This window comes from Megalobrama amblycephala, linkage group LG20 (assembly GCF_018812025.1).
Source record: "Megalobrama amblycephala isolate DHTTF-2021 linkage group LG20, ASM1881202v1, whole genome shotgun sequence".
Taxonomy (NCBI): Eukaryota; Metazoa; Chordata; class Actinopteri; order Cypriniformes; family Xenocyprididae; genus Megalobrama; species Megalobrama amblycephala.
Window position 1 is genome coordinate 18,683,237 of NC_063063.1, and position 26,339 is coordinate 18,709,575.

Genomic DNA, 26,339 nt, shown 5'->3' on the forward strand with positions numbered 1-26,339 from the left:
CTTCGGAACACAAATTAAAATATTTTTGATGAAATCTGAGGGTGTCTGAACCACACATAGGCAGCAACGTCATTGTACCTTTTGACTTCCAGAAAGGTAGTAAAAACATGGTTAAAATAGTCAATGTGACTACAGGGGTTCAACCTTAAAGTTATGAACTGACTAGAATACTTTTTTGTGATCAAAAACAAAAAAATTGCGACTTTATTCAGCAATTTGAACCATTGTCATACGTAGTGAGGTCCCATGCATGCGTCGCTGCATGTGATGCTGACACAGGATCCGGCCAATGATGAGCCGGCATTCGGACGTAAACAAGGAAGCCCTCACTGAGTTCACTATGTATGACAACAGTTCAAATTGTTGAATAAAGTCATTATTTTTGTTTTGTTTTCGCAGACAAAAACTATTCTCACTGCTTCGTAACATTAAGGTTGAACCACTATAGTCACATTGGCTATTTTAACAATGTTTTTACTACTTTCATCAAAATATCTTAATTTGTGTCCCGAAGATGAACAAAGGTCTTACGGTTGTGTAGAACGACATGAGGGTGAGTAATTAATGACAGAAATTTCATTTTTGGATGAACTACTTTTTGACTAGATTACTTTTGTACGGAAGAGGATTAGGGCCAAGCAATAATAAAAAAATAAAACCATCTCGAGATTAAAGTTGTTAAATTTCGAGAAAAAAGTCGAAATAAAATGTTGAGAATAAAGTCATTAAATTACGAGAAAAAACTCGTTAAATTTCGAGAAAAAAGTTGAGATAAAATGTTGAGAATAAAGTCATTAAATTACGAGAAAAAAGTCGTTAAATTACGAGAACAAAATCGTTAAATTATGAGAAAAATGTCATTAAATTTCGAGAAAATAGTAGAGATAAAATGTTGAAAATAAAATCATTAAATTATGAGAATAAAGTCATTAAATTACGAGAAAGTCATTAAATTATGAGAACAAATTCGTAATTTAACAAATTTGTTCTCATAATTTAACGACTTTTTTCTCATAATTTTATCTCGACTTTTTTTCTCAAAATTTAACAAGTTTTTTCTCGAAATTCAACAACTTTAATCTCGAGATGTTTTTTTATTTTTATTATTGCTTGGCCCTAATCCTCTTCCGTACTTTTGACCTAACTTGTTTGTCACATTTATTTGAGACTGCAGTCTGATAATGAGTATTTCAAAATGTAATATAATATAATTACAAGTACTTAATTTTTGGAATTGATTACATAATCCAGATTACATGTAATGGATTACTACCCATCACTCATCAAGATTAAATAGGAATGTCATGGCATGCAGGAGCACCCGGGTTACAACAGGACATGTCAACAAACCAGTCGCGATGACCACATCGCGAGTCACATGGGTTACTTTATTACCTTTCTGGGGCTTAAAAGTGGTAGTTGCCTAGGCTGTCAATGGAGGTACAGAAAGCTCTCAGATTTCATTAAAAATATCTCCATTTGTGTTCCGAAGATGAACAAATGTCTAGCGGGTTTGGAACATGAGGGTGAGTAATTAATGACATAACTTTCATTTTTGGGTGAACTAACCCTTTAAACAGGACAGTGCAGGTGTGGACCAGTCACCTCCAAAAAAAAAAAAACAGCACTTGACAATCAAAGTCAGGGACCAACAGTCAGAACAAGGCAGCTTAAAGTAAATGTGCTATGTATATAGCATATTCATACATTTTTGTAAAGTTTTAAATATTTAATATTTGTAGATTTGTGTATATATAGTATCTACACATATTTTACATGAATGTATGTATAATAAAACATTTTAATAAATTAAAAGTTTGTATTTATTTAATTTATCAAGGATAACACACTGATGTTACTATATATAAATGTGCTACTTTAAGCAAAGCAGATCATTTTATTCTGCCGTCGTTATTAAGCTGATTAAATGTTAAAATAAATAATTGTAATATAAATAAAATCCATCCATCCATAAACATTTATTAATATCTGTATGGAACTGTGATTTTTTTTTCCCCAGAAAGCTTTGATGAATAAAGTTCAAAGGAAAAGCTTTTATTTGAAATAGAAATCTTTATAAAACATTATAAATGTCTTCACTTTCACTAATGCTTCCTTCTTGAATAAAAGTATTCATTCCTTAAAACAAATACTGACCTCAGCTGTAGTGTAAATGGAAATTTATTTAAAATACACTGAATCCAAAAAAATAGGAAAAGAAACAAGCTTGAGTTGCTGTTCCACTAAAAGACACATGGGGGAGACGCTTAACATATTTTCAGCTCCTTTTTCAGATGTTCACTTGTGCTAGTTTCCAAATTAGGTGATCCTTTTACTGGAAGCGATGATGCCATAAATCTTTGCTAATTTTAATAAATACATTACACAGTCAAGTGAATCCACCCAATAATGACCTTGAGTAGCATGCGGTGAATGACGGATTCCATTATTAGCTGCAAGGACATTCGAAAAGAATGTCTGGAGTTTTGTCCAGCTCTTTAGTTTTAAAGTCTCACCCTAAATGATCCTCACGAAACTATGTGTTAGTCCAAACCAGAGTAGCCATTACTTTCCAGCAGACCCATTAGAATGCTGTGAGAGGACCTCTTTCCATATGGTCTCAATACTAGCATCAAAATGTTCACATCACAAGCCAAGCAGGAAAGCACCAAGGCCTAAATGAACACCGACAGGGCACACCTGAGATCACAAAGAGGGGAAACTACCTTACTGCCAACAAAAAGACTGCATTTGTGCCTTAAATACCCTATTTTTGAATATCACAATAATATAAAATGTAGAACATATGAACTTCAGATTGAATAGGGAGCAGATGTGCACAGAAACCAACCAAGATGATTTTCATTTGAGATTGCTGAAAAATTAACTTTTTTTATTATACATTTATAGACATCTACCTAAAACTGACCTAGTGTAACCATGCATATTTTTTTAAAACTAATATATTGGTATGTATTTGGTTACTATGAGTAAAAATTATTTGGTTTAAAAAAAAAATCCATACCAAAATAAAGACAATTAAGAAATAACTAATTGGTTTTTAGAAATAGGGAATAGGGTTGTATCATGTACATATAAAACATGACAATAAAATGATTAATTGTAAACATAGCTTGTAAAACAACGTAATCACAATATTTTCGAGTAACTCATAATGTCCTTTGATGTCCTGCTTGTAACCGTTTTTAAAAATACCACAGGTGCTTTTGCAATCACAGTCCAAGCTGTTTTTCTGTCTGCTCACGCAGTTTGTGCTTCTGGATCTGAAGAGATGAAGAAAAGAAACAGTCGTGGTGCTATTAAAGGGTTCAATCTGTCGACAGCCAACCACAAGCCTTTAAAAGCAAAGGTGTCATAGTAGCCCTTGAATGCCTGAAACCACTTCAGTGGCTTTCATGCAGACAGGGAAATTGTTTGAATTTCTTCTGTCTAGAGACAAATGTGAATTGGCCCAAGAAAACCTCATTTTTACATTTTCTTCATTTTTAACATGATGTACCCACAGAGACACAGAAAGGGGTGGAGATTTGTTATTTAAATGCTCACTGAAATGACTTTCTCTAGACTAAATGCATCATCTGAATTGTTTATTTTTAATAACAGTGGTGGTGTGCAGCGACTTTCATGCTTTTTATATCTCATAATAACACTTACCTTGCCCGTGACAGTCAAAGGATATCCCTGAACAAATGTTATATAGCGTGGCACCTTGTAATGGGCAATCTGTGAAAACAACAGTAATATTTTAATGGCAAACAATTGTGTACATGTGCTGGATAACGCATAAAGCATGATGGATATTCTGACCTGTCCTTTACAGTAGGCCCTGAGCTCTTCTGCAGTGCATTCCTGACCAGTCTTGAGTCTAATACAAGCACAAACTTCCTCTCCCATTCTCTCATCCTTCACTCCAACCACCTGTATGGACAACAGAGATTTAATATACTTTTCTAGCTTAAACCATCTTGCTTGCTTTACTATAAAATGGGGGTTAAAGGAACAGTTGATGAGAAGTGCTAAATAATTCCTGCACAAAGCATATGGGGAAAAAAGGGCTGAGACCTGGTTGAGTTAAGTAGTGTGTTAAAACTTGCGGTTATGGTAAGGTGTGACATTTCTGAAACATGTTCGAAACAGCTGACTAATCACAGCACACTGGTTTAGCTGACCAATCAGAGCACATTGCGCTTTTCAGAAGGAGAGGCTTGAAAGTAACAGGAACTAAACAGAGCATTGCTGACTGACTGGGAAAAGAGGTGCTGCAACAATGTAAAATATGTAAAAAATAATATTTTTCAAGCATGAAAACCTATTTTAGTAGACCTCAAAAACAAAAGGGCATAAAAGGGAACATTGCTGACCTGTGCTTCCTGAACTTTAGGATGTGTATGCAGAAACTGTTCGATTTCAGCAGGGTAGATGTTCTCTCCTCCTCGGATGATCATGTCCTTGATGCGTCCTTCTATTTTGCAGTAACCGTACTTGTCCAAAGTGGCAATATCACTTTATAAATTACAGAACAATCACTGAGTCATTGAGGACTATTTGGAATGAATTCTGAATAATGTTCATAACTAGTAAGAGAGAAAGGGGAAAAAAACACTCGCACTTACCCAGTCTTGTACCAGCGATCTTTTGTGATGCACTCCTGGGTCTTTTCATCATCCTTCCAGTATTCCAGCATCACGCAGTATCCTCTGATCATCAGCTCCCCCTGAGCGCCCAGAGGCACGACCTCTCCTGTAGTAGGGTTCACTATTTTTGCCTAACGGAGAAACAACCATTCAGTGTGCTAAAACAGACAATAATTATGCATTCAGAACATCTTTATCTAGTAGTGTGTGAAAATGAACCTCAGTATGGGGGCATATACATCCAGCAGTCTCTGTCTTTCGTTCCATGCTGTCAATTGGAAAGCCGCAGAATGTCACAGGGCTGTTTTCGGTTGTGCCGTACCCAATCTGAAAATACAAAGATGACAAATCTATCTTTTTTTTTTTTGTTATAATTTATTATTAGGGGCCAAGCCCCGAAGGGGCTGTAGCCCCTATTGTAATTGTACGTTTTCCCTTTTATTATTATTATTCTTCCTCCCGAATGGGAGTCTATGGCAGCCCTATCAACGGAACATGAGAAAATGATGAAATTTGGCACACTTGTAGTGATTGTCATGTCTAGAAATCTGACCAATTTTGGAGTCTCTAGGACCAACTCTATAGCGCCACCACCAGTTCAAAAATTCACTATTCTAAAGGTTATAACTTTTGAACCATTTGCTCTAGAAAAATGTAATTTAGTACATCTGATTCATCTCATTATGCTGATGCTACTCAACATCTTACATTAAGTCTCCGCCCATTACAGTAGCGGCCATTTTGAAAAGTCCAGTATTCTGTTTTTTCGCTACTCCTCCTTCAAATTCTGTCCAATTTTGTACAAACTTTGATCAGATGATCTTTGGACTGAGTCGCATAGAAATGACTGAACAGATTTTTTCATTCATCTTTATTCAAAAGTTATAATGTCACGAAGTTAATGAGGTCGACCCAAAATTAGTATAGAGGCTGTATCTTGGCCAAAGTTTGAGCAATCGAAACAAAAATTGGTACGCTTCATCAGGACCACGATCTGAGGGTCCATGCCAAACTTGGGAACAGCGCCACCTACAGGTCATGAGATATGAAAAATGGCTATTTTGGCCAATAACTTTTAAACAGTTTGTCAGAAAATCAAGATATTGGTGTCTATGGATTCCTTGGATCATGCCGAATCCGACGATATTGGATGAATCATGTGTCCGCCATTTTGAATTTTGTCATTAATTGCTATATCTTTTAAACAATTTGACATATCTTTACAAAAATTGGTACGTATGACCTTTAGAATGTCCTGAAGGTACCTGAGAAGTTTCAGCACAGCGCCACCTACTGTTCCACAGATGTAATGATTATTGCAAAAACTCTTATAACTTTTGAAAACACTTTCCAAAATGTGTATGCTTTATGTCATTTTATTCCCTGGCTTATGCCGATTCCGACAATGTGTCATTTGTTATTTTCCTTAAATGTACCTGTCTGCCATATTGAAGTGAATGAAAAACAGTTTTTTCGCTACTCCTCCTACAAATTTTGGTAAATTTTGTCCAAAATCAGCTCAGATGATCTTTGGACCGAGCCGCACAGAAATGACTGAACGGATTTTTGATATTCGTTACCATACCCGAGATATTCATCTCTGAATGTGACCTTGCTTGTGTTTGTTGCCTTATGCTAGTTAGCTTAGCATGCTAATTACTTAGCATGCTAACCAGTTGTCATTCTCTTTAATGTGGCTCTTCAGCTATCAAGTTAACCATGAGCTTCATTAGCATTAAGTTAGCTTAGCATGCTAATATGGATAGCATGCTAAGTAATGCTTTTTTTGTGAATTCTTTGTTACACTAAAAGTTCTCTTCCACAGCCTGTTGAATGTGCATCCTCAAGTAGCTCAATGTGTAAAGCCAGTTACCTGAAGAACCCTGTATCCGAAGCTAGTGGGTTCGAATCCCAGGTGGAGCGGTTTTATGAAATAGTGTGTTTTGATTCCTTTACTGCCTCTTGGATTAGAAATAAATGCTTTTTGTTTCATGCTGTGTTCATTTTCATCTAAGCTTATGTACATTCTGAGTTCATTTTCACCCGTAATTCTGAACCAGCTGTTTCATGTTTGTTCATTTTCTGCTGTTTTTCCTCTTCCTGCTCTGTATTGCGCTACAACATGATGAGCTGCAGAATGATCTAAAGTAGTTATTAAATATAACATTCAGTGCAGTTTTATAAAAATTCTTCTTTTTGAGTTCATTTTCACATGAACTAATGAACTTCGGCAGGTGTGCTACCATTCACCTGCACAGTGGTGCAATGAGATGGAAAATGGACGTTGGACCCGGAGGTCGTGGGTTCGAATCCCGTGCGGGGTGCCTTAATGCAATTGTGTGTAATTAGTCATTTTGATACCTTTTTTATCCAAATAAGCATTGTACTAATCTTTATTCCTCTTCAATGAGATACAAGTGTTTTTAGTTCATTCTGTGTTCATTCTCTGAACTTCTATTGATTTTCATTTCATTTCCACCTGTCCTTCTGAACCAGCTGTTTTGCATGTACATTCAATTTCTGCTGTTTTTGCTCTTCCTGCTCCGTATTGCGCTACTGCCCCTTCTGGGGCTTGGCCCCGAATTGCTGCTTGCAGCTATATTTTTATTATTATTATTAGTTATTAGTAGTACATATAATATTGTATTATATAAATTATTATTTAAAAAAACAAAAAAAAACAAAACAAAAAAAACTTATAAAACATCTTATGGTTTTGAATTGATAAAATAATACAAAATTAAATACAATTAAATAAAATATATATGTGTGTGTGTGTGTGTATATATACACAGGTGCTGGTCATATAATTAGAATATCATGAAAAAGTTCATATTTTTATTGTAAATTATTTTTAAAAATGAAACTTTCATATATTCTAGATTCCCTACATGTAAAGTAAAACATTTCAAAAGGTTTTTTTTTTTTTTAATTTTGATGATTAGAGCGTTCCGCTCATGAAAGTCCAAAATCCAGTATCTCAAAATATTAGAATATTTCCTAAGATCAATCAAAAAATGGATTTTTAAAACAGAAAAGTTCAAGTTCTTTAAAGTATGTTCATTTGTACATTCAATACTTGGTCGGCAGCACATATTACAGCAAATGACTTGCTCTAGCACAAATTGAGCCTTCAGATCATCTGTATATCGTTGGATCGACTGTTTCTCATCTTTCTCTTGAAAATATCCCATAGATTCAGGGGTCAGGCATGTTGGCTGGCCAATAAAGCACAGTAATATCATGGTCAGCAAACCACTTGGAAGTGGTTTTTGCATTGTGGGCAGGTGCTAAAGTCCTGCTGGAAAAGGAAATCAGCATCTCCATAAAGCTTGTCAGCAGATGGAGGCATAAAGTGCTCCAAAATCTCCTGGAAGATGGCTGCATTGACTTTGCACTTGATAAAACACAATGGACCAACACCAGCAGATGTCACGGCCCCCCAAATCATTACTAACTTCAGAAACTTCCCACTAGACTTCAAGCAGCTTGGATTCTGTGCCTCTCCAGTCTTCCTTCAGACTCTGGGACCATGATTTCAACATGAAATGCAAAATTTACTTTTATCTGAAAAGAGGACTTTCGACCACTGTTCACTGTCCAGTTCTTTTTCTCCTTAGCCCAGGTAAGATGCTTCTGACGTCGTTTCTGTTTCAGAAGTGGCTTGGTAGTCCTTTTCCTGAAGATGTCCGAGTGTGGTGACTCTTGATGCGCTGACTCCGGCTTCATTTGACTCATTGTGAAGCTCTCCCAAGTGTTTGAATCGGCTTTACTTGACAGTATTCTCAAGCTTGTGGTCATCCCTGTTGCTTGTGCACCTTTGCCTACCCAATTTCTTCCTTCTAGTCAACTTTGCATTTAATATGCTTTGATACATCACTCTGTAAACAGCCACCACATTCAGTAATGACCATCTGTGACTTACTCTCTTTCTGGAGGGTGTCAATGATTGTCTCCTGGACCATTACCAAGTCAGCAGTCTTCCCCATTAGTGTGGTTTCAAAGAACAAGAGATACCCGGAATTTATACTGTAGGGATGGTCATTTAATGAAATCAAATGTAAATATTCTACTATTTTGAGATATTGGATTTTGGACTTTCATGAGCTGTACGCTCTAATCATCAAAATAAAAAAAAAAAAAAAAAAAAAAAAACTTTTGAAATGTTACACTTAAAAAATGACTTTACATAAAAGTAAAAATGGGGTGAATGTTGATTGGTTTACAGAAAGTTTCCGTACTATATACGGTGAATATATGATCTAAGTACATTTAATGTAATTTTACATACCGTTTTAAGTTTTGGAAAAAAATAACAATTTTAAAATTTACAAAAAACCGTAAAAAAATTCCCTGCGTGAACTTCACATTTGATATATTTTCGTTGAAATAACTTTTTCTTCTTAGTTTTTCTCATTTTTTTCTAATCAGATATACATTAGGGTTTTATGTTACTAATTTGTTATATGTTTATTGCATTTTTAAAATTTCAGCATGTTACCTGTGGTGTTTATGTGTGTGTGATACACTGTGTGCATATATATAGTATTGTGTTTTCAGTGTGGAAAAGCTGTGTGTGAACTGTTCATCATGTGTCTCATCACCACTGTGTTTGGTGATTCAGTGTATATAAAGGTACAAAACAGATATATATATATATATATATATATATATATATATATAAAAGATATATATATCCGTATATGTTTATATATTTTACAGTATTGTTCTGGTAACCACAGCTGCCGGTATTTTTCCGTAGAAACAACGGGATTTTTTTTTACAGTTTTTATTAGGGAATCTAGAATATATGAAAATGTCATTTTTAAAAATAATTTACAATAAAACAAATGAACTTTTTCACGATATTCTAATTAATGACCAGCACCTGTATATATATGTTGTGTGTGTGTGTGTGTGTGTGTGTGTGTGTGTGTGTGTGTGTGTGTGTGTGTGTGTATATATATATATATATATATATATATATATATATATATATACGTAAATTATTTTATAATTTTTTTAAAATTCATTAAAAAAATTAAACTGATAAATTAAATTTAGTTATATAAACATTGAATTATATAAATGAACATGATTTCAAAATTTCAAGAATTTTGTTTTTTAGAATAGAATAAATAAAATAATTTGTTATTATAATTTACCATTTTACTATTGTATTGTTTTATATATATATATATATATATATATATATATATATATATATATATATATATATATATATATATATATATATATATTGTTTATTTAAGCAAAGGGGGATAAATTTTTAAAATAAATAATAATATATATATATATATTATTTATTTTAAAGATTATTTATCCCCCTTTGCTTGAACAGTGTCACAAATATTACATAGAAATAAATAGTGTCTGAAATATTTCTTCTTTTGCATTTTTCAAAATCCTAAAACTTTGTTTACTTTCATGTTTAAATTACATTTAAACCCCAGATATTAGACTCCATTTGATATGTTATGGTTTATGGAACAAACCTCATGATTTCAATGCCATTAAACTTGTTTAAATTTCAGTCTGTGTGCTTACATTACTCTTTTTGCACAGCAGAATGTGGTAAAGGCCTTTTGCTAACATTTTCCAAACACTAGTCTAAAAGAGAGCAGACAGCTGAATCAACTGAATCCACCAGGCTGAATCCACCATCCACCAAGCAGGTGAGGTATGTGGTGCGCACCTGAGAACTGGCACACCAGCTGTTGTTTTGAACCCAAGATTTCCCACTATACAGTATCGCTTTGGGCTAAAACAAATCATCCAAATAAGGCAGGCTTCTAGATAATGCGCACTGGAAACAATTCACCATGGTCTCGTTCAGAGACATAACCTCATCACGACACAGGATGTCAATTTGTGTTTACCAAACTGAATTACATGTGCTGCCAGCTGTTGAGGTGAGACTGTGTGACATGCCAGACATTTATAATGTTTGTGTGGAACATTTTAAGTGATTTTAAGTGAGTCATAAGCTTTTGAACTCAATTAATAAAGAAAAAAAATGCATGCATCATTTTTAATGGCAATTTCCAGTACAGTTTTGTTGGATTTCAGTGTCTAACAGTATTACACCTTTTCTCACTTGATATAATTATTTTGTTATATATAGATATCGATAACTGGCCAATGTTACTACTAGCCAAACACTAGATACTTGCTTGGCAGAATTTGCACACTGCAGGTTGAGAATGTGGACTTGAAAGAACTAAGACATACACTTTGCCGATAAAATGTTAAATTTGTTAAGCAAACACTAGATTCCGCCAAACCTGCGAAAAGTTGAGGCGCTCATAAACAGATCTGAGGTCTCTCTTTAAGCCAGAGGAACAGGGATAAAATGTTTTGTTGCATGTGAAAAAAAAAAAAAAAAAAAAAACTAGGTGATTCCACTTCAGTTTCTTGCCTTTTTATACTGAATACTGTACATAGTTGAAATCAAAGGAGACATTTATGCAGAGGAATGTGCCTCTCCAAATGAAACGCTCCTCTGCAGACAAAAGAAAAACCTCCATTTCCATTGTTGTGATGTGATACCAGCCAAACATCTGGCGGTGATTATATGTTATAAAACACCCACCACATGGGAGTGGCTCTTTTTCCTCCTTCTGCTGACTAAAAACAATGGAAATGTCTGGCACGACACACAGTCTCACCTTAACCTCACAAGATTTGGCTGCACACAATTTACCCAATGAAATGAGAGACTAAGAACAAAAATAACATTTCAGACCTCTGAATTTGCTTATACCTAACATGCACTTAAAACATTTCATGCATTTTTAAGGTAGAAAATAAATGAAAATTATTAAATAGAAATAAATTGAGACAAAAATACATCAACCTTTTTCCCACGGCCCATAATGCTTTGCGCAAATTATGGGAGTAACTTCTGTTAAACTGTAAACAATCAGCGAAAGGTATGCTCTATGATCGCTCTCAATAAGCATTTTCAAAAAATGGGTACAATGAGATGACATTATTCTACTCACCTTCAACCATCGAACATTAAAAGGAAATTTAAAAGTGTAAAAACATTAACAAATTACTACAACAGACCATGAATAACCCCCGGTTATTTCCGCAGCAATATTATGGATGTGTTAAATCTCACTGTAGTAATGTCTTTATTAGCATAGGCTACATCGCCTTAATCAAAAAATAACTGGAACATTAAAGGTGCCCTAGATTCAAAAATGTAATTTACCTCGGCATAGTTGAATAACAGGAGTTCAGTACATGGAAATGACATACAGTGAGTCTCAAACTCCATTGTTTCCTCCTTCTTATTCTTAAACAAATGAGATTTATATATAAATCTCATTTGTTTAAACGACCTCCGAGGAACAGGCGAATCTCAACATAACACAGACTGTTACGAAACAGTCGGGGTGTATGCCCCCAATATTTGCATATGCCAACCCATGTTCAATGCATTACACAAGGGCAGCCAGTATTAATGTCTGGATGTGCACAGCTGAATCATCAGACTAGGTAAGCAATCAAGGACAACAGCGAAAAATGGCAGATGGAGCAATAATAACTGACATGATCATTGATATCATGATATTTTTAGTGATGTTTCGTTAGCATGTTGCTAATGTACTGTTAAATGTGGTTAAAGTTACCATTGTTTCTTACTGTATTCACAGAGACAAGACTGTCATTATTTTCATTTTTTAAACACTTGCAGTTCTGTATAATGCATAAACACAACTTCATTCTTTATAAATCTCTCCAACAGTGTGTAATGTTAGCTTTAGCCACAGAGCACTATCAAACTCATTCAGAATCAAATGTAAACATCCAAATAAATACTATACTTACGCGATTAGACATGTTGCATAACGAACACTTTGTGAAGATCAATTTTGAGGGTTATATTAGCTGTGTGAACTTTGTTTATGGTGTTTAAGGCAAGCGCGAGCTCTTGGGGCGTGGAGCACGAGATTTAAAGGGGCCGCGTACCCTGAATCGGCGCATTTATAATGATAGGCAGTTAAAAAAAAACTAAAAAAAAAACTATGGGGTATTTTGAGCTGAAACTTCATTCAGGGGACACTTAAGACTTATATTACATCTTTTGAAAACATGTTCTTCGGCACCTTTAAGTGATAATATGTGATTTCCGTAATTTTGACAGACAATAAATGTTGTATTTACCTGCTTTAGAAACATTCCAGTAAACACTGCTAATAGGGATTAGAAGTGAAAAAGGGAGAGTTACATTTTAAAGCATCCATGTAAAAGCAAACCTGGAAAAAGATGTGAGGATTTGGGTAGAAAAACGAGAGATTCTTAGTTGCATTCCAGTGAATTATTCATGGGATATATCGAAAGTTAAATCAAGAGAGCAGACCACCAGAACGTCTTCCATATTTAACTTACGAAAAAAGCGTAACTGGCGTTGCATCAGTTATGCTTTTTTCGTAAGTTGAATACAGAAGGCAGTCTGGTGGAGGCTAGATATTTTACTTTGTTAAATATGGATATTTTTCTTACATAAATGCATCGCTTTACTTTAGAAGGCCTTTATTGGAGCCATGTGGAGTATGTTTATGATGGATGGATGCACTTTCTTGAGCTTCAAACTCATTGCCCCCGTTCACTGCCATTAGAAATCTTTGATGCGTCAGGATATTTATTAATATAACTCAGACTGTGTTCATCAGAAAAAAGACAGTCATATACACATAGGATGGCTTGAAGGTGAGTTCATCTTGGGGTAATTTCGAAAATTCGAGGTCCAGATATTACTTCTGCATACCTCTACATCACAACGTGAAATATTACGATACCTCCCCCCAATAAGTGAAAGAAGGCAAAATTTCAGTTAATTGTAGTGTTGTCGCCATGTCATGGAGATGTTGTTTCTAGTTACAAAACCAGTTTGTTTTGCCTTCAGAAAATGGATGAAATTAGGAATCACTGGTTAAGATTTATCTGTTACAACATTCCTGAGCACTACAACCCTAAAGTTCATTTGTGTACAGCACATTTTATGGAGGGCAGCTTCCTGAACCTGGGATAATATTCAACGGCAACTGTACACAAGTCATGCTTGCAAACTTGGTTACAATCTATCTGCTTAATCATCTGCATTTTCAGAATCTGACTCGTGCTGATACGGTAAAACCGTTTACATTTACAGTTGGTGTTTACAATTGCTTTAGAAGCCTTGGAAGCTAGAGCTCGCTATTATGGTAAGTTGCGTTACATTTCCAACACAAGCAAGAGGTGTTTGCCCAAACACAACACACTCGGTTAGCTGGCCAATCAGAGCACTCTGGGCTTTTCGGAAGGTGGGGCTTTGTAGATCCTGGAACTCAATCAGAGAGTTTCAGACAGACTGGGAATGGAGGTACTGCAGTAATGTACAGGATGTGAAAATAATGTTTTTTTTCCAACATCAAAGCATTCTAACCTATTCTATTATACCCAATAAACAAAATAATGAACTTTCAAAATACCATCATATGACCCCTTTAAGTTTGCAATGGATATGGGAAAGTTAAGAGAAGAACTGTATGAGCACTACTTAAATAATTTTAATTTATTTTTAATAAATATCTCACAGATTCTTCAATGGCTATGCAAGTTAAGAGATTAACTATATTATAAACACTACTGCGTTCAACTCTCTTCCCTCCTTTTCCCTGACTCACACACCCTCTCTCTCTCTCCCTCTCTCTCGAGCTCACCTCTAGACCTCTCTCTCTGCACTCTCACACACTCTCTCTCTCTTTACTCTGAGGTTGTGTGGACCACTTTTTCTGTCTGTATATGTTCCTGCTGCAAAAGTCTCTCGGAGTAAAGCAGAAAGAAGACGAAATAGCCAAACAGCACAAAGCAGTGGACTGATCAACACACCATCATCATGCACAGTTTCAGCTTCTTATTGGTGCTAGTGTGTCTACAAGTTTGCATCCCTTTCGCGTTTGCCGCACCAACTCAGTGCCCAAGCCAGTGCCACTGCCATGGGGACCTGCAACATGTTATTTGTGACAACGTCGGACTGAAGAAGATCCCCCGCATATCAGAGGCCACTCGTCTCCTAAATCTGCAAAGGAACAACTTGGGAAATCTCCCAACTGGGGGCTTCAGCGAGATGAAAGGGCTAATTTCTCTGCACCTACAGCACTGTCAGATTCGAGAAATCGCCAGCCAGGCTTTCAAAGGGCTAAAGAAACTCATCTACCTCTACTTGTCTAATAATGAGATCAGCACCATCAAACCAGGTGCTTTTGAGGACCTAACCGAACTGACCTATCTCTATTTGGATGGTAACCACATCACAAGCCTTTCAAAGGGCATCTTTTCTCCCATGATCAACCTGTTTATCCTGCAGCTTGACAACAACAAGCTTCGAGAGCTGCAGCCTGGAACTTTCACAGGTGCTAATGATCTCCGATGGCTTTATATGAGTGGCAACGAGTTGAGCTCCATACAGCCAGGTTCTCTTGATGAAGTGGAGAATCTGGCCATTCTAACCTTGGACCGTAACCAGCTGTCCACCTACCCTCTTCTGGCTATGAGCAAGCTGCGTGTCGTGGAGGAACTCAACCTGTCCAAAAACCCTCTCAGCATCATCCCTGACCATGCATTCCGGAGCTTTGGCCGCTACATGGAGAAGCTCCATCTAAATGACATGAGTCTGGAGAAGGTAAGTCTGTGACATACCAGTTATTTTGTGGATTAAATACTTAAAACTGAATAAAACATGAAAAAAAAAAGAAATCAAGATGCTGATTGCGAACCAAAGTAAATGTTTTCCCCATAATGCTGGCCTCTAAAATTGTGGCGAAATAAATGCTTGTTTGTGTTGGGTTTTCGGGAAGCTTAGCATTGGCAAACAAACTTTACATCCCATCATAGCTTGCCATGCAAATGTACTGCAATCCCATTACAATTAATCAAAACTGTAGACTGGAACAAAGTGGTATCCGGCTAAAACAGACCTGTGCTGGAGACTTTCACCTGTTTTCTTTCAATAAGATTCTCCTGATATTCTGTCCATTCCCTTCATACTTTCAGGCCTTAAATAAGGTCACATGTGCTTTATCTCAGGACGCACATGTGCTATTTCAGCAGGATTTTTCCCTGTGGATCACTAAATGGCTAATGAAAGTGTTTAAGAGACACATTTATCTTTTCCTTGTCTTTGATCTGACTTCCACAGACTCTCCACATGGACTGATACCAGTGCAAACATTCTCAGTATTGACCAAAATATATTCTCAAATAGTTATTTTACAATCTATTAAATAATAATAAAATATTATATATATATATATATATATATATATATATATATATATATATATATATATATATATATATATATATATACACACACACACACACACAGAGGTGTGAAAAGGCACATCAACAAGTATGCAGTTGGTCAGTGCTGTTTGTATGATAAAAAAAAGGGAAAAAATAACCACTCTCCATTCACATGTGGATATTTTTAGGGTCTATTTGCTGGAAAAATGTTATTTTGAGACCCGTGTTTTTTCCTGTCACTTGGCAGACCATGTAAACAGGTCAGCAAGGGTTAGCAGACAGGTAAATAGTGACAGGGTGTTCCATGGCCCATGAAGAGAAGTATTTTTAGGCTGTCGTTGCCTCACCTGAATGGACAAGTGAGCCCTTTGCAGGCATTTCTGGCAGAAGAGCAGGTCGATGGAGGAGTGGACAGACAGAAAAAGTGAAAACAACCCTTCCATGATGGAAGTAATCCATCCTCCATCGCCTCAAATTACCTCCATCGCCTCTTGCCTTCTCAGTGGAAATTTCCAACGTCTTTTCAATAAGTGCATCTTTTCTACGCTTACATAACACACTCACAGACACTGTGTATACACGGTCTCAGCCCCTCAACCATCGTCTTCCTATAAAGCAGACACCACGCAGACCAGTACATCTAACACCTCGGTGAAGTTTTTAGCAGTCTTGCATACGCTTATGAAGTTTGATGGAGGGCTGGAAGGAGAGTGTGGACAGGTTTACATAAGCTCTGGCACAGAGGATGGCATGAGAGGAGGCCTTTCATGTGGAAAAAAAGCCCTCAGTCCGGCATCCACAAGTCTCCTTCAGATATTAAGAGTGACTTTGAATGCTAATTGCTAGGATATTCTACATGCAGAGGCAAAGCGGTTACAGTTGTAACATGTTATCGTCTGTCTATACTGTCTATCTGTCCTTTCTACCCATCAAGTTCTCCAATGCTGCCTTTGAGGGAGTGACAGCTCTCAAATCTCTGCACCTTGAGAACAACAAGCTGAAATTGCTGCCGAACAGCCTTGAGTTCAGCACCCTCCAGAACATCACTCTGTTTAACAACCCCTGGAGCTGCACCTGCCAATTAGCAAATCTCAAAAAGTAAGAGACAAAGATCATCAGATCATCAGATCATCCTCCAACTGTATTTAAGGTTGATGCAGTAATAAAAAGAAAGTATGCCTTTCAAATGTTATTCTAAAGGCAAAAAAAAAAAAAAGTAATATTTCATCAGATTGTAATAACTTATTAAACAGCAATTGACATTGAATTTAATGGTGCTTCAGATTTGCTTTAAATGCTTGGATTTGCTTGTGCAGATGGATGGACACTAGCCGCCATCGCCCTGATGGAGTTTGCGCTTCTCCTGGAAGCCAGAGAGGAAAGCAAATAAGAGACAGCACTGCTTTCACCCGCTGCAAGGCAAAGACAAAGAGGACCAGGAAGGGAACACGGCTCTGAGATGGTGAGCAGCCCTGTTATTTCCACTCACAAATTTAGGATTCATAATGTAACATTTACAACTGTAAAAATTACATTAAGCATAAATGGCTAGCATAAATGGCTACCTTAAAGGGATAGTTCACCAAAAAAAAAAAAAAAAAAATGAAAATTATCCTATGATTTACTCAACCTCAAGCCATCCTAGATGTATATGACTATCTTCTTTTAGATTAACACAATCGGAGATATATTTAAAAATATCCTTGCTCTTCCCAGCTTTATAATGGTAGTGAAGAGGGGAGGGGGCAGATTTTAAAGAGCCAAAAAATTCATCCATCCATCGTAAATATAATCCATAAAGCTCCAGGGGTTAATAAAGGCCTTTTGAACTGAAGTGGTGCATTTTTGTAAGAAAAATATCTATATTTAAAACTTAAACTATAAAACTTTAAATTCAAATAACTAGCTTCCGGCGGATAACGAGTTGACTTGCGCCACATGAGTAACCCTCTGACGTGATGTATGACGTAAGATGTAGGAGTAGCATAAGCTTAGACACCACTCGCAGTTCAAACAAATAGGGCTGGGCAACAAACTCAAGCTCCTCTTCATTTATATCGAAATCCTGACATTTATCTTTAAAAATTATCATTATAGACAGCTAATTCATGACCAGTGTTTTGTTTTGTTTTTTATCTATCCTCTCTGCGCTTCCCCATTCATCATTACGTCATGTGTTGGGTCCGACGTTACTCTTCCACCGGTGCTTTCACATTAGCACTTTTGGTGCGCACCCGGGATCGATTGACGTCAGAGTTCGGTACGTTTGCAGGGCTCTCAAGTCTCACGATGGGCGTGAACACACGCATTTCAACCCGTCACACGCTCACACGCCACACCTTGTATTTCTCACGAAGAAATCTCCAGGATAACGCACAAGTGCGCCGCTATTAGAGGAATCAAGCGAGTTCCCCATAGAGTTCGAAGGCCCTGCCACGCACCAGTAGGGTGCTTTCCACTTGGTTCGATTGCCTGGACCGAACCCGAGTTTGATTGCTCCCCCCTCCCCCTGCCCCCACTGGACTGTGTTCAATTATATTATTTGGGTCCGACACGCGGTCTTTGGTCATCAAACCAGCAGTGTTTACTCCGTTGTTAGTAACGCGGCGCAGGAGAAGGCGGCAAAATGCATAATGTTGCTCTCCTCACCTCACTTTCATATTTTTGTTTTTGAACCGTTGGTTTTGTTCATAACGAATGCCTCTATCTGCCGTGACTGTAGTACGTAAGGTGAGCAGAAATAAGAAAGGCAACTACAGCTTGCTTGCAGACGTCAGTCACGCTCGTTGGGAAAGTGAGTGAAACCACGCACAAACAAACATTTTTATCAAATAATACGCATTAATAGCGTTCATTCCGCATTTGGTACGTTTGCATTCAATCAAAGCGAACCGTACCGGAGTTCACTTAAACCGCACCCCAGACCACCCTTTTTAAGCGGACTGGGTACGTTCGCGGGTGCGCACCAAAAGTTTGTGAAAGCACTGAATCAATAAAAAAATATAGCTACCGGACAGCCAATCAGAAAATAGAATTGCTGTATCCGGGTAAGATTTAGATATTCCCGCCACAACAATGTTTACGTTCTGATTCCAACGATACATTCTGTGATTCACGGGCTGCTCACTGATTCAGATGCTCGCTTAAGTAGTTAGAAGAGGACATCTGTCAGTCACATTGATTCACATCTGGCTACAGACTGATCGTGATTGATATGGGACCATACACTATGAGTACAGCAAGTCATCTTTGTGTCCAGGCAGCTGGTAAGTTAGTTAACAGTTTGTCCAGAGTACTTTACGTGAACTTGCCTAGCTAGTAGGGATGGGCATTTTTCCAAAATATTGTATTCGAATATTTGGGCTAATAAAAAAAATGAATATTCGTGTATTTAAAGCTGCAGTCCGCAACTTTTTTTGTGTTAAAAATTTACAAAAATTATATAATGAGAATATACAACATGAATCATTTTCCAAACCGTGTTTTTGTCTTATCCTGAATCATATGGTAACTTAAAAAGTGTTTATATTCGGAATATTTCAACATGACTGTAGGACCCGCCGCAGAGTATCAAGTAACTGCGTGACTCGCCAAAAAATGGAAAATTGTATGGAAAAAGTAATGAGAAAAGAAACATGAGAAAAGTAGCTCCGGCTAAATGTTCCTCCGCAAGACGCGTGCTGTTCTGTTTATTAACCGCAGAGGGCCAAAAATCGCGGACAGCAGCTTTAAATTACGATTATTTTGAGAAAATGAGAGACGTTTTTAAACATTTTTTATTCAAGTTGTCATCACCATTCTGAACAAACTTATTATTAGGTAATATACACAACAAGTTTACGTTTTATCTTAAGTTTTCATTCAGTTTAAAACTAAACAATATGTGTAAACAAAAAATATCGGCCTAAAGAACAAGCATAAACTCAGCAGCGAGCGGGAAAAAACACTGCAGAACGTAATGTACATATAATGTACACTAGAGTCAGATATGGTTACCATGTTTATATTGTTTCAATTATAATGTTGAGGAAAAAAATAAAATAAAATGTGTATGATTATATTACCATTATCTCTCTATCTCTCTCACTCACTCACTCACTCACATACACACTAAAATGCTGAATTAAATAAATATTTTTTTATTTGTACGAATTTGTGTCATTTTTCATATCAGACCCCCATCCCCACCCAAACCCCCGTCGCTGCCGCCGCCGAAATCTCACTCTGAACTCAGTTCAAAACTTGAGAGCCCTGCGTTTGGATGATGTGAACACTGTCTTCTGAACTCGGGTGCGCACCCGCGAACCGTACCCGAGTCCGCTTAAAAAGGGTGGTCTGGGGTGCGGTTCAAGTGAACTCCGGTACGGTTCGCTTCTGATATGAATGCAAACGTACCAAATTGCGGAAGTGAACCGCTATTAATGCCGTATTATTTGATAAAAATGTTTGTTTGTGCGTGTTTCACTCACTTTCCCAACGCGCGTGACTGACGTGCTGCAAACAGAGAGCTAGTGTAGCCTTTCTTATTTCTGCTCACCTTCCGTACTACAGTCGCGGCAGATAGAGGCAAGTGTCGTTATGAACAAAACCAACGGTTCAAAAACAAAAATATGAAAGTGAGGAGAGCAACGTTATGCATTTTGCAGCCTTCTCCTGCGCCGTCGTTACTAAGCAACGGAGTAAACAGCTGCTGGTTTGATGACGCAAACGAACCGCGGGTCGGACCCAAATAATATAATGTGAACACAGTCCAGTGGAACTCGGGTTCGGTCCAGGCAATCGAACCAAGTGTGAAAGCACCCTAAATGCGTATGGCCATCTGCTGGAAGCTAGTTTTAAACATGGATATTTTTCTTACAAAAACCCATCGCTTCACTTCAGAAGGCATTTATTAACCCCTGGAACCATTATGATGAATGGATACATTTTTTTTTGGCTTCAAAAAGATATATTTAAATATATCTCTGATTGTGTTCATCTGAAAGGTGGTAGTCATATACACCTCGGATGGCTTGAGGGTGAGTAAATCATGGGATAATTTTCATTTTGGGGTGAACCAACCCTTTAATGTCCTCTAGTACAGTCAACGGGGGCAAGGGCCCACTAGAGGGCCTCAACAAACTTCCAGTAGGCCCCTAATAAGTCTTTCAATTATTTGAATTTAGCTATATTAACAATCTTAATTAAAAGGCTAATATAATGCAATTATATATAAAATATTGTAAAAATTATTTAAATATTTAGTAAGTATTTACAAGAGTGCTGAGACTAAAGTCAGTGTTGGCCAAGGAAATAACAAGTTATCCTGATTACTGAACATGCACTTCCACCAGTTTTATCCAAGACTACTATACACCAAAGCCCAAACCAAGTTCTCCAGGTTTGAGACCCACACCCTCAACTGAGGTCTAATATCCAGACCCATACAAGGTTTATGTGGTCCACAGAGGTCTTGTAAATGAGACCACAGGGTTAAGGCTCCAGCTAAGATCATAAAAATGAGATATTAATCACAGACTTCAATATGACAGCTAGCCTCTTTCCACATGATTTGCAAATGTAAATAAATTATGAAGAAAAACAGGGTAAATAACTAGTCTCAAGGGTTCTCTGTGGTGCAGAGCAAGACACCACTGCTCTCCAGTGATCTCTATAAAAGGCTCTTTCATCAGGAGATACTCGTGAGATTCCCCATTCAAGTGCCCAGAGAGACCACTGTGGATGTGATATACAATGTTAAATGGATATGAAATTATTTAAGTACAGGTTTGCAAAGGTTTGGAACAAGACAAGCCGGGTCCCAAGTTACCACTTTAGTCATTGGTGGTCTTACCACTAATTCAGTAGCTATTAATACTTAGCTTATCAACAAAGAAATATAAATGTTTTGAATCATAATCATAAGCTCTTATGTCTATTTAAATCCAAATGACTTTGTTTGCCAGGCAGTGTACAATCTAATAATCAATTCATTGCAAAGCATTAAAGGGATAGTTCACTCAAAAATGAAAATACTGTCATTATTTACTCACCCTCAAGTTATTCCAAACCTGTATGATTTTCTTTCTTCTGCTGAACACAAAGGAAGATATTTGGAAGAAAGTTTGTTACCAGGCTGCTTTGAGGCACCATTGACTTCCATAGTAGGAAAAAAAAAATACTATGGAAGTCAATGGTGCCCCAGAACCGTTCAGTTTCCCCTAATCTTCAAAATACCTTCCTTTATGTTCATCAGAAGAAAGAACTGTAAAGAAAGGGTGAGTAAATAATGACAGAATTTTCATTTTTGGGGTGAACTATCCCTTTAACTTCCAGTAACTTCTGTGAGAAATTAAAGTTGCATATTTACACAGACAATTGAAATGCTAATGCTAATCGTAAGTGTTTTTACCTCTTCCAACATAAAAGAGTGACTGGTAATACTATAATTGTGGTCAGGATATGGGTTTGGACCACTGCCTTGTGGTAAAATACTGTCTGTTATGTTTTTCCAACCTATCCTTCATATTCTTCTCTTTGTCCTTTAAGGTTTGTTTGTGCTTTTTCATTTTGGCTTTGGCACTATGTGCAGAACATCAGATGTCCAAAACTGAGCTTGGCAACCTTATTTTGTATGTTCCCTCAGGAGGACAGGGAGAAGAGGCCTGTCCAGGTGTCGGGACTTCAATGTGCAGAAAAGGAACGCAATGCAGACTGCTACATTGGGACTGTCCATTTCCTCTTTCACTCATTTTTTTGTGTGACATAAATGCGCTGACCCAATTCATACTAAATAACATGAATAGCATAAATATGTGTTCACAGATATTGACAAATACCCTGAAGGAGCAACTGTGTACATTTGCAAAGTGAAGGTTTCACAAACATGTACACCACAAAGGAAATACGCCCCAGACTCTTAGTATTTACAGTTATGGTAATGTATACGCTAATTCAGACAACCAGGTGATAAATCCATTATCACAGGACTAGTTTCTACACAATAGTAAAATCCGAAGTACTATCAGGAATACTCTTCTCCTTAAATTGAGAATTTATAGAATGGATTTGCATTGCATTGATTAGCATTTATTTAGAGACTCTTGACTACATGTTTGAGGTAAGTTTAAAATGTTCTGCTAACTGTATGACAAAGCCTATAATTCATATTATTTACATCAAAAATAAAATCAGTCTCTTATTAGAGGGATTATTGTAGATATGCACAGGTAATAAGGCAAACACTTCAAGGTTGTATATTGTATGTTCATTTTTTCATAGAAATGTAGAAGGACATACATCAGAGCCATTCATGTTTTGCAAGCCTTCTTTGAGCCACTGTAGAATGAACCTCATCTATTCTACCAATTCTCATGTTATGGTCTTTCATGTCATACTCATTATCATGGTAGAAGCACTTAAAATTATATAACCACAGAGTTATAATCACAACGGAGCTCTTCGTGAGGATCCCGTTTCAGCATTGTGAGATCCTCCTTAGCTTTATACATCTCACAACATCTTGCAAGGAATTTCTGAGGCTTTGCAAACATGACAAACCTCTTGACCGAGACTAAAACTGACACATATTCAAGATGTGACATGACCTGACCTCTTCTTTACATCTCTGACCAATGTCAAACACAACACAGGCCAGGAAAACATGGACTCATTATAGCCATGAAAAAAGTAAATGAGACCATCACCATATGTAAGGTATAACACAGTCATTATCACAAAAAAAAAAAAAAAAAAAAAAAAAAATCTAGATCAGGATTGTTTGTCAAAAATACAGATCAGCCATTAAAGATGCTGCAACTGACCAATCAAAATCAAGAAATGACAAGAGTGATGGTGGTGCCAGAAGAGGAGGATTTACAAAGAGCGGGTAAAATGAAAGATTTTTTTTTGTTTTTTAAATTTAGACAAATGGAGGTTCTCCAGTCTAATGTTATCAGTTTGTTACTGTGATGTACTCATGCTCAATAAAAGACATATAAAGCACTATGAGAATGAGAACTTTATGAATTTCAGGTGGATGCATTAAAATTGTGCAGTGTGGGCTTAGAAAAACAGTACTGCTACCTTCTCCATACCCATTTCTTAAAGGGATAGGTTCACCCAAAAATGAAAATGGTCATCATTTACTGCACACTCATGATTTTCAAGACCTGTATGACTTTTTTCCTCTTATGAAAAATAAAATGAGTTATTCATAACAGAATGTCCAAGCTGCTCTTTTCATAAAGTGAAATATTTTCTGGGAATAACTGAATACTTTGTCTTAAATTAGCTTGTTCCTCACACAAAGCTATCATATGGCTTTAGAAGACTTAGTGCAAATCACATGGACTACTTGTTTGGTTCTTTCTTTTTGAAGCTTGACAGTCTCATTGTATGGAAGAAAGCAGCTCAGAGAAAGAAAGTCAAACAGTTTGGAATGACATGAGGGTGAGTAAATGACACCTAAACAGCAAGGATGCATTAAATGGATCAAAAGTGATAGTAAAGTTTTACATTGTTAAAAAAAAATCTTTTGAACATTCTATTCATCAAAGAATCCTGTATCAAGGAAAGTATCAGGGTTACCACATATATTTTAAGCAGCACAACTGTTTTCAATATAAATAATAAGTAGTAGTATTTATTGAGCACCAAACCATTAGAATGATTTCTGAAGGGTCATGTGACACTGAAGACTGGAGTAATGGCTGCTGAAAATCAGCTTTGCCATCACAAGAATAAACTAATTAGACTAAATATAAAAATATAACTGAGAAAAATCATTATTTTAACTGTAGTTTTTACTGTATTTTTGATCATATGAAAGCAGATTTTGTGAGCATAAGAGACTAATTTCAAAAACATTACCTCAAACGTTTGAATGGTAGTGAATATTATGTACAAATACCAAGCTGTTGTCACGCAAATATAAGGGGATTTTTTTTAACGTATGGAACATCAGGTGTGGTAAATCAATAGAAGGCAAGAATATTTTCTTAGAAGAGAAATATGATTTACTTTATTTCAGTTTTAGTGTATACTAAAACTAAAATAAAAGTACAAACAAGCTGAGCTGTTCTGCGAATGTGAATGATTTTTATATGGTTAAATTCAATTCATGATTATCATGGATATTTTTCAGAGAGGTTAAAAGGAAATATTATCATCAAAATTGCAGCTAAACCATTGATGTAAAAGTCTCTGTCTCCCTCTAGTGATACTGACAAACAGTATAATTACTATCAGCTCGATTTACATCAGGGAATAAACAATCCTCTTCACTACTTACCACCATTTCCTTAACACCCATGATATTGATGACCTTACGAATGACCTCAGGAGGACAAGGTGATCCAGCAGCAATACCTGACAGAAACAAAACAGAGGATCTTACAGACGAAAATGCAGGATGTAATCCTGATAATATTAATGTAATCTAAAATCTATAGAGATTTTACGAAAGATTGATTGACTCACCACCCTCAACTGATGACAAATCAGTCTGGGAGAGGGCAGGCTGACCGAGCATGTCAATTAACATAGTAGGGGTGCCGTAGACATATGTACACCTGTGTAAAACAGTTCATTTTCATCCAATTGCATTAAATAAATACAGCTCAGATCTGTTTTTCCAGTTCTACATGATGTACACTACATGACCTTTAATCCTTACCCAAATTCTACATGACTGTCCTCTTTATATGTCCCTGAGTCTTTTATTTATGACAACATGAATTCAGTATGGCTGAAGAAAGTGGCACCAAGTACCTCTGGCACCAATTCTCTCACAATACAAAACATATATTAATTTAACTCATAATTCATGCACCTGAGGACTAACTAAAAGAGAATTCATGACTGCATACTTCTCTTTCTCTATCGCCACCAGGTTGGCATGTCCGTCATAACCAGCGGATGGGAAAACCACTGTGGCACCATGTACAGCCATGACCATACCACCACCCACTGAGCCAAAACAATGATACATGGGCACAGGCAAGCAAATTCGCACGTTTTTCTGTAAGGAGAATATGACCGAATATTACCCATACTGTATGTACTGTGAATGAAAATGTATGGAGATTCATTTAAACAAAAGATTTTCTGTTCTCTACTGTAATACAAGTATGCTAACAATGAACTGTATTTTTCTTCCCTCATCTGGAGGAATAGACGTCGTCTAAAGAGCAATTTTCCAGACACAGATCCTACATTTATAGAAACAAGCACTTCTTTCACTGTATTGTCGTTGTTCCTTGATCACAAGCACCCACCTTCCAGTTGTAGCCTATCCGCATGCCGATGAAATAAGAATTGTTCACAATGTTGTGATGAGACAGAGTGGCTCCTTTGGGCTTTCCAGTTGTTCCCTAAGAATCATAA

At 36.7% G+C, this 26,339-nt stretch overlaps 2 protein-coding genes across 4 annotated transcripts in view; one reads left to right on the forward strand and one right to left on the reverse strand.

The window, feature by feature from the left end:
• Positions 1–2,872: 2,872 nt before the first annotated feature.
• Positions 2,873–26,339, reverse strand: part of acsf2 (acyl-CoA synthetase family member 2) — a 37,418-nt gene continuing 13,951 nt past the window's right edge. For both annotated transcript variants that reach the window (XM_048169743.1, XM_048169742.1), the window contains 10 exons: positions 26,231–26,326; positions 25,823–25,974; positions 25,434–25,525; positions 25,246–25,322; positions 4,875–4,982; positions 4,635–4,786; positions 4,383–4,524; positions 3,829–3,939; positions 3,676–3,744; positions 2,873–3,284 (listed from right to left, as the gene is read on the reverse strand). In XM_048169743.1, coding sequence (XP_048025700.1) covers positions 3,234–3,284; positions 3,676–3,744; positions 3,829–3,939; positions 4,383–4,524; positions 4,635–4,786; positions 4,875–4,982; positions 25,246–25,322; positions 25,434–25,525; positions 25,823–25,974; positions 26,231–26,326 — 1,050 coding nt within the window. In that variant the 3' untranslated portion in view covers positions 2,873–3,233. The remainder of the gene's footprint in view (positions 3,285–3,675; positions 3,745–3,828; positions 3,940–4,382; positions 4,525–4,634; positions 4,787–4,874; positions 4,983–25,245; positions 25,323–25,433; positions 25,526–25,822; positions 25,975–26,230; positions 26,327–26,339) is intronic.
• On the forward strand, positions 13,959–23,957 carry chad (chondroadherin). 2 transcript variants are annotated; one of them, XM_048169749.1, is made up of 4 exons: positions 13,959–15,351; positions 16,909–17,072; positions 17,291–17,436; positions 22,603–23,957. In XM_048169749.1, the coding sequence occupies exons 1-3, from the start codon at positions 14,566–14,568 to the stop codon at positions 17,430–17,432; spliced, it is 1,092 nt and encodes a 363-aa protein (XP_048025706.1). In that variant the 5' UTR covers positions 13,959–14,565; the 3' UTR covers positions 17,433–17,436; positions 22,603–23,957. The 2 variants fall into 2 exon arrangements, with proteins under 2 accessions (XP_048025706.1, XP_048025705.1); XM_048169748.1 differs by having other exon boundaries at positions 13,967–15,351; positions 22,600–23,957.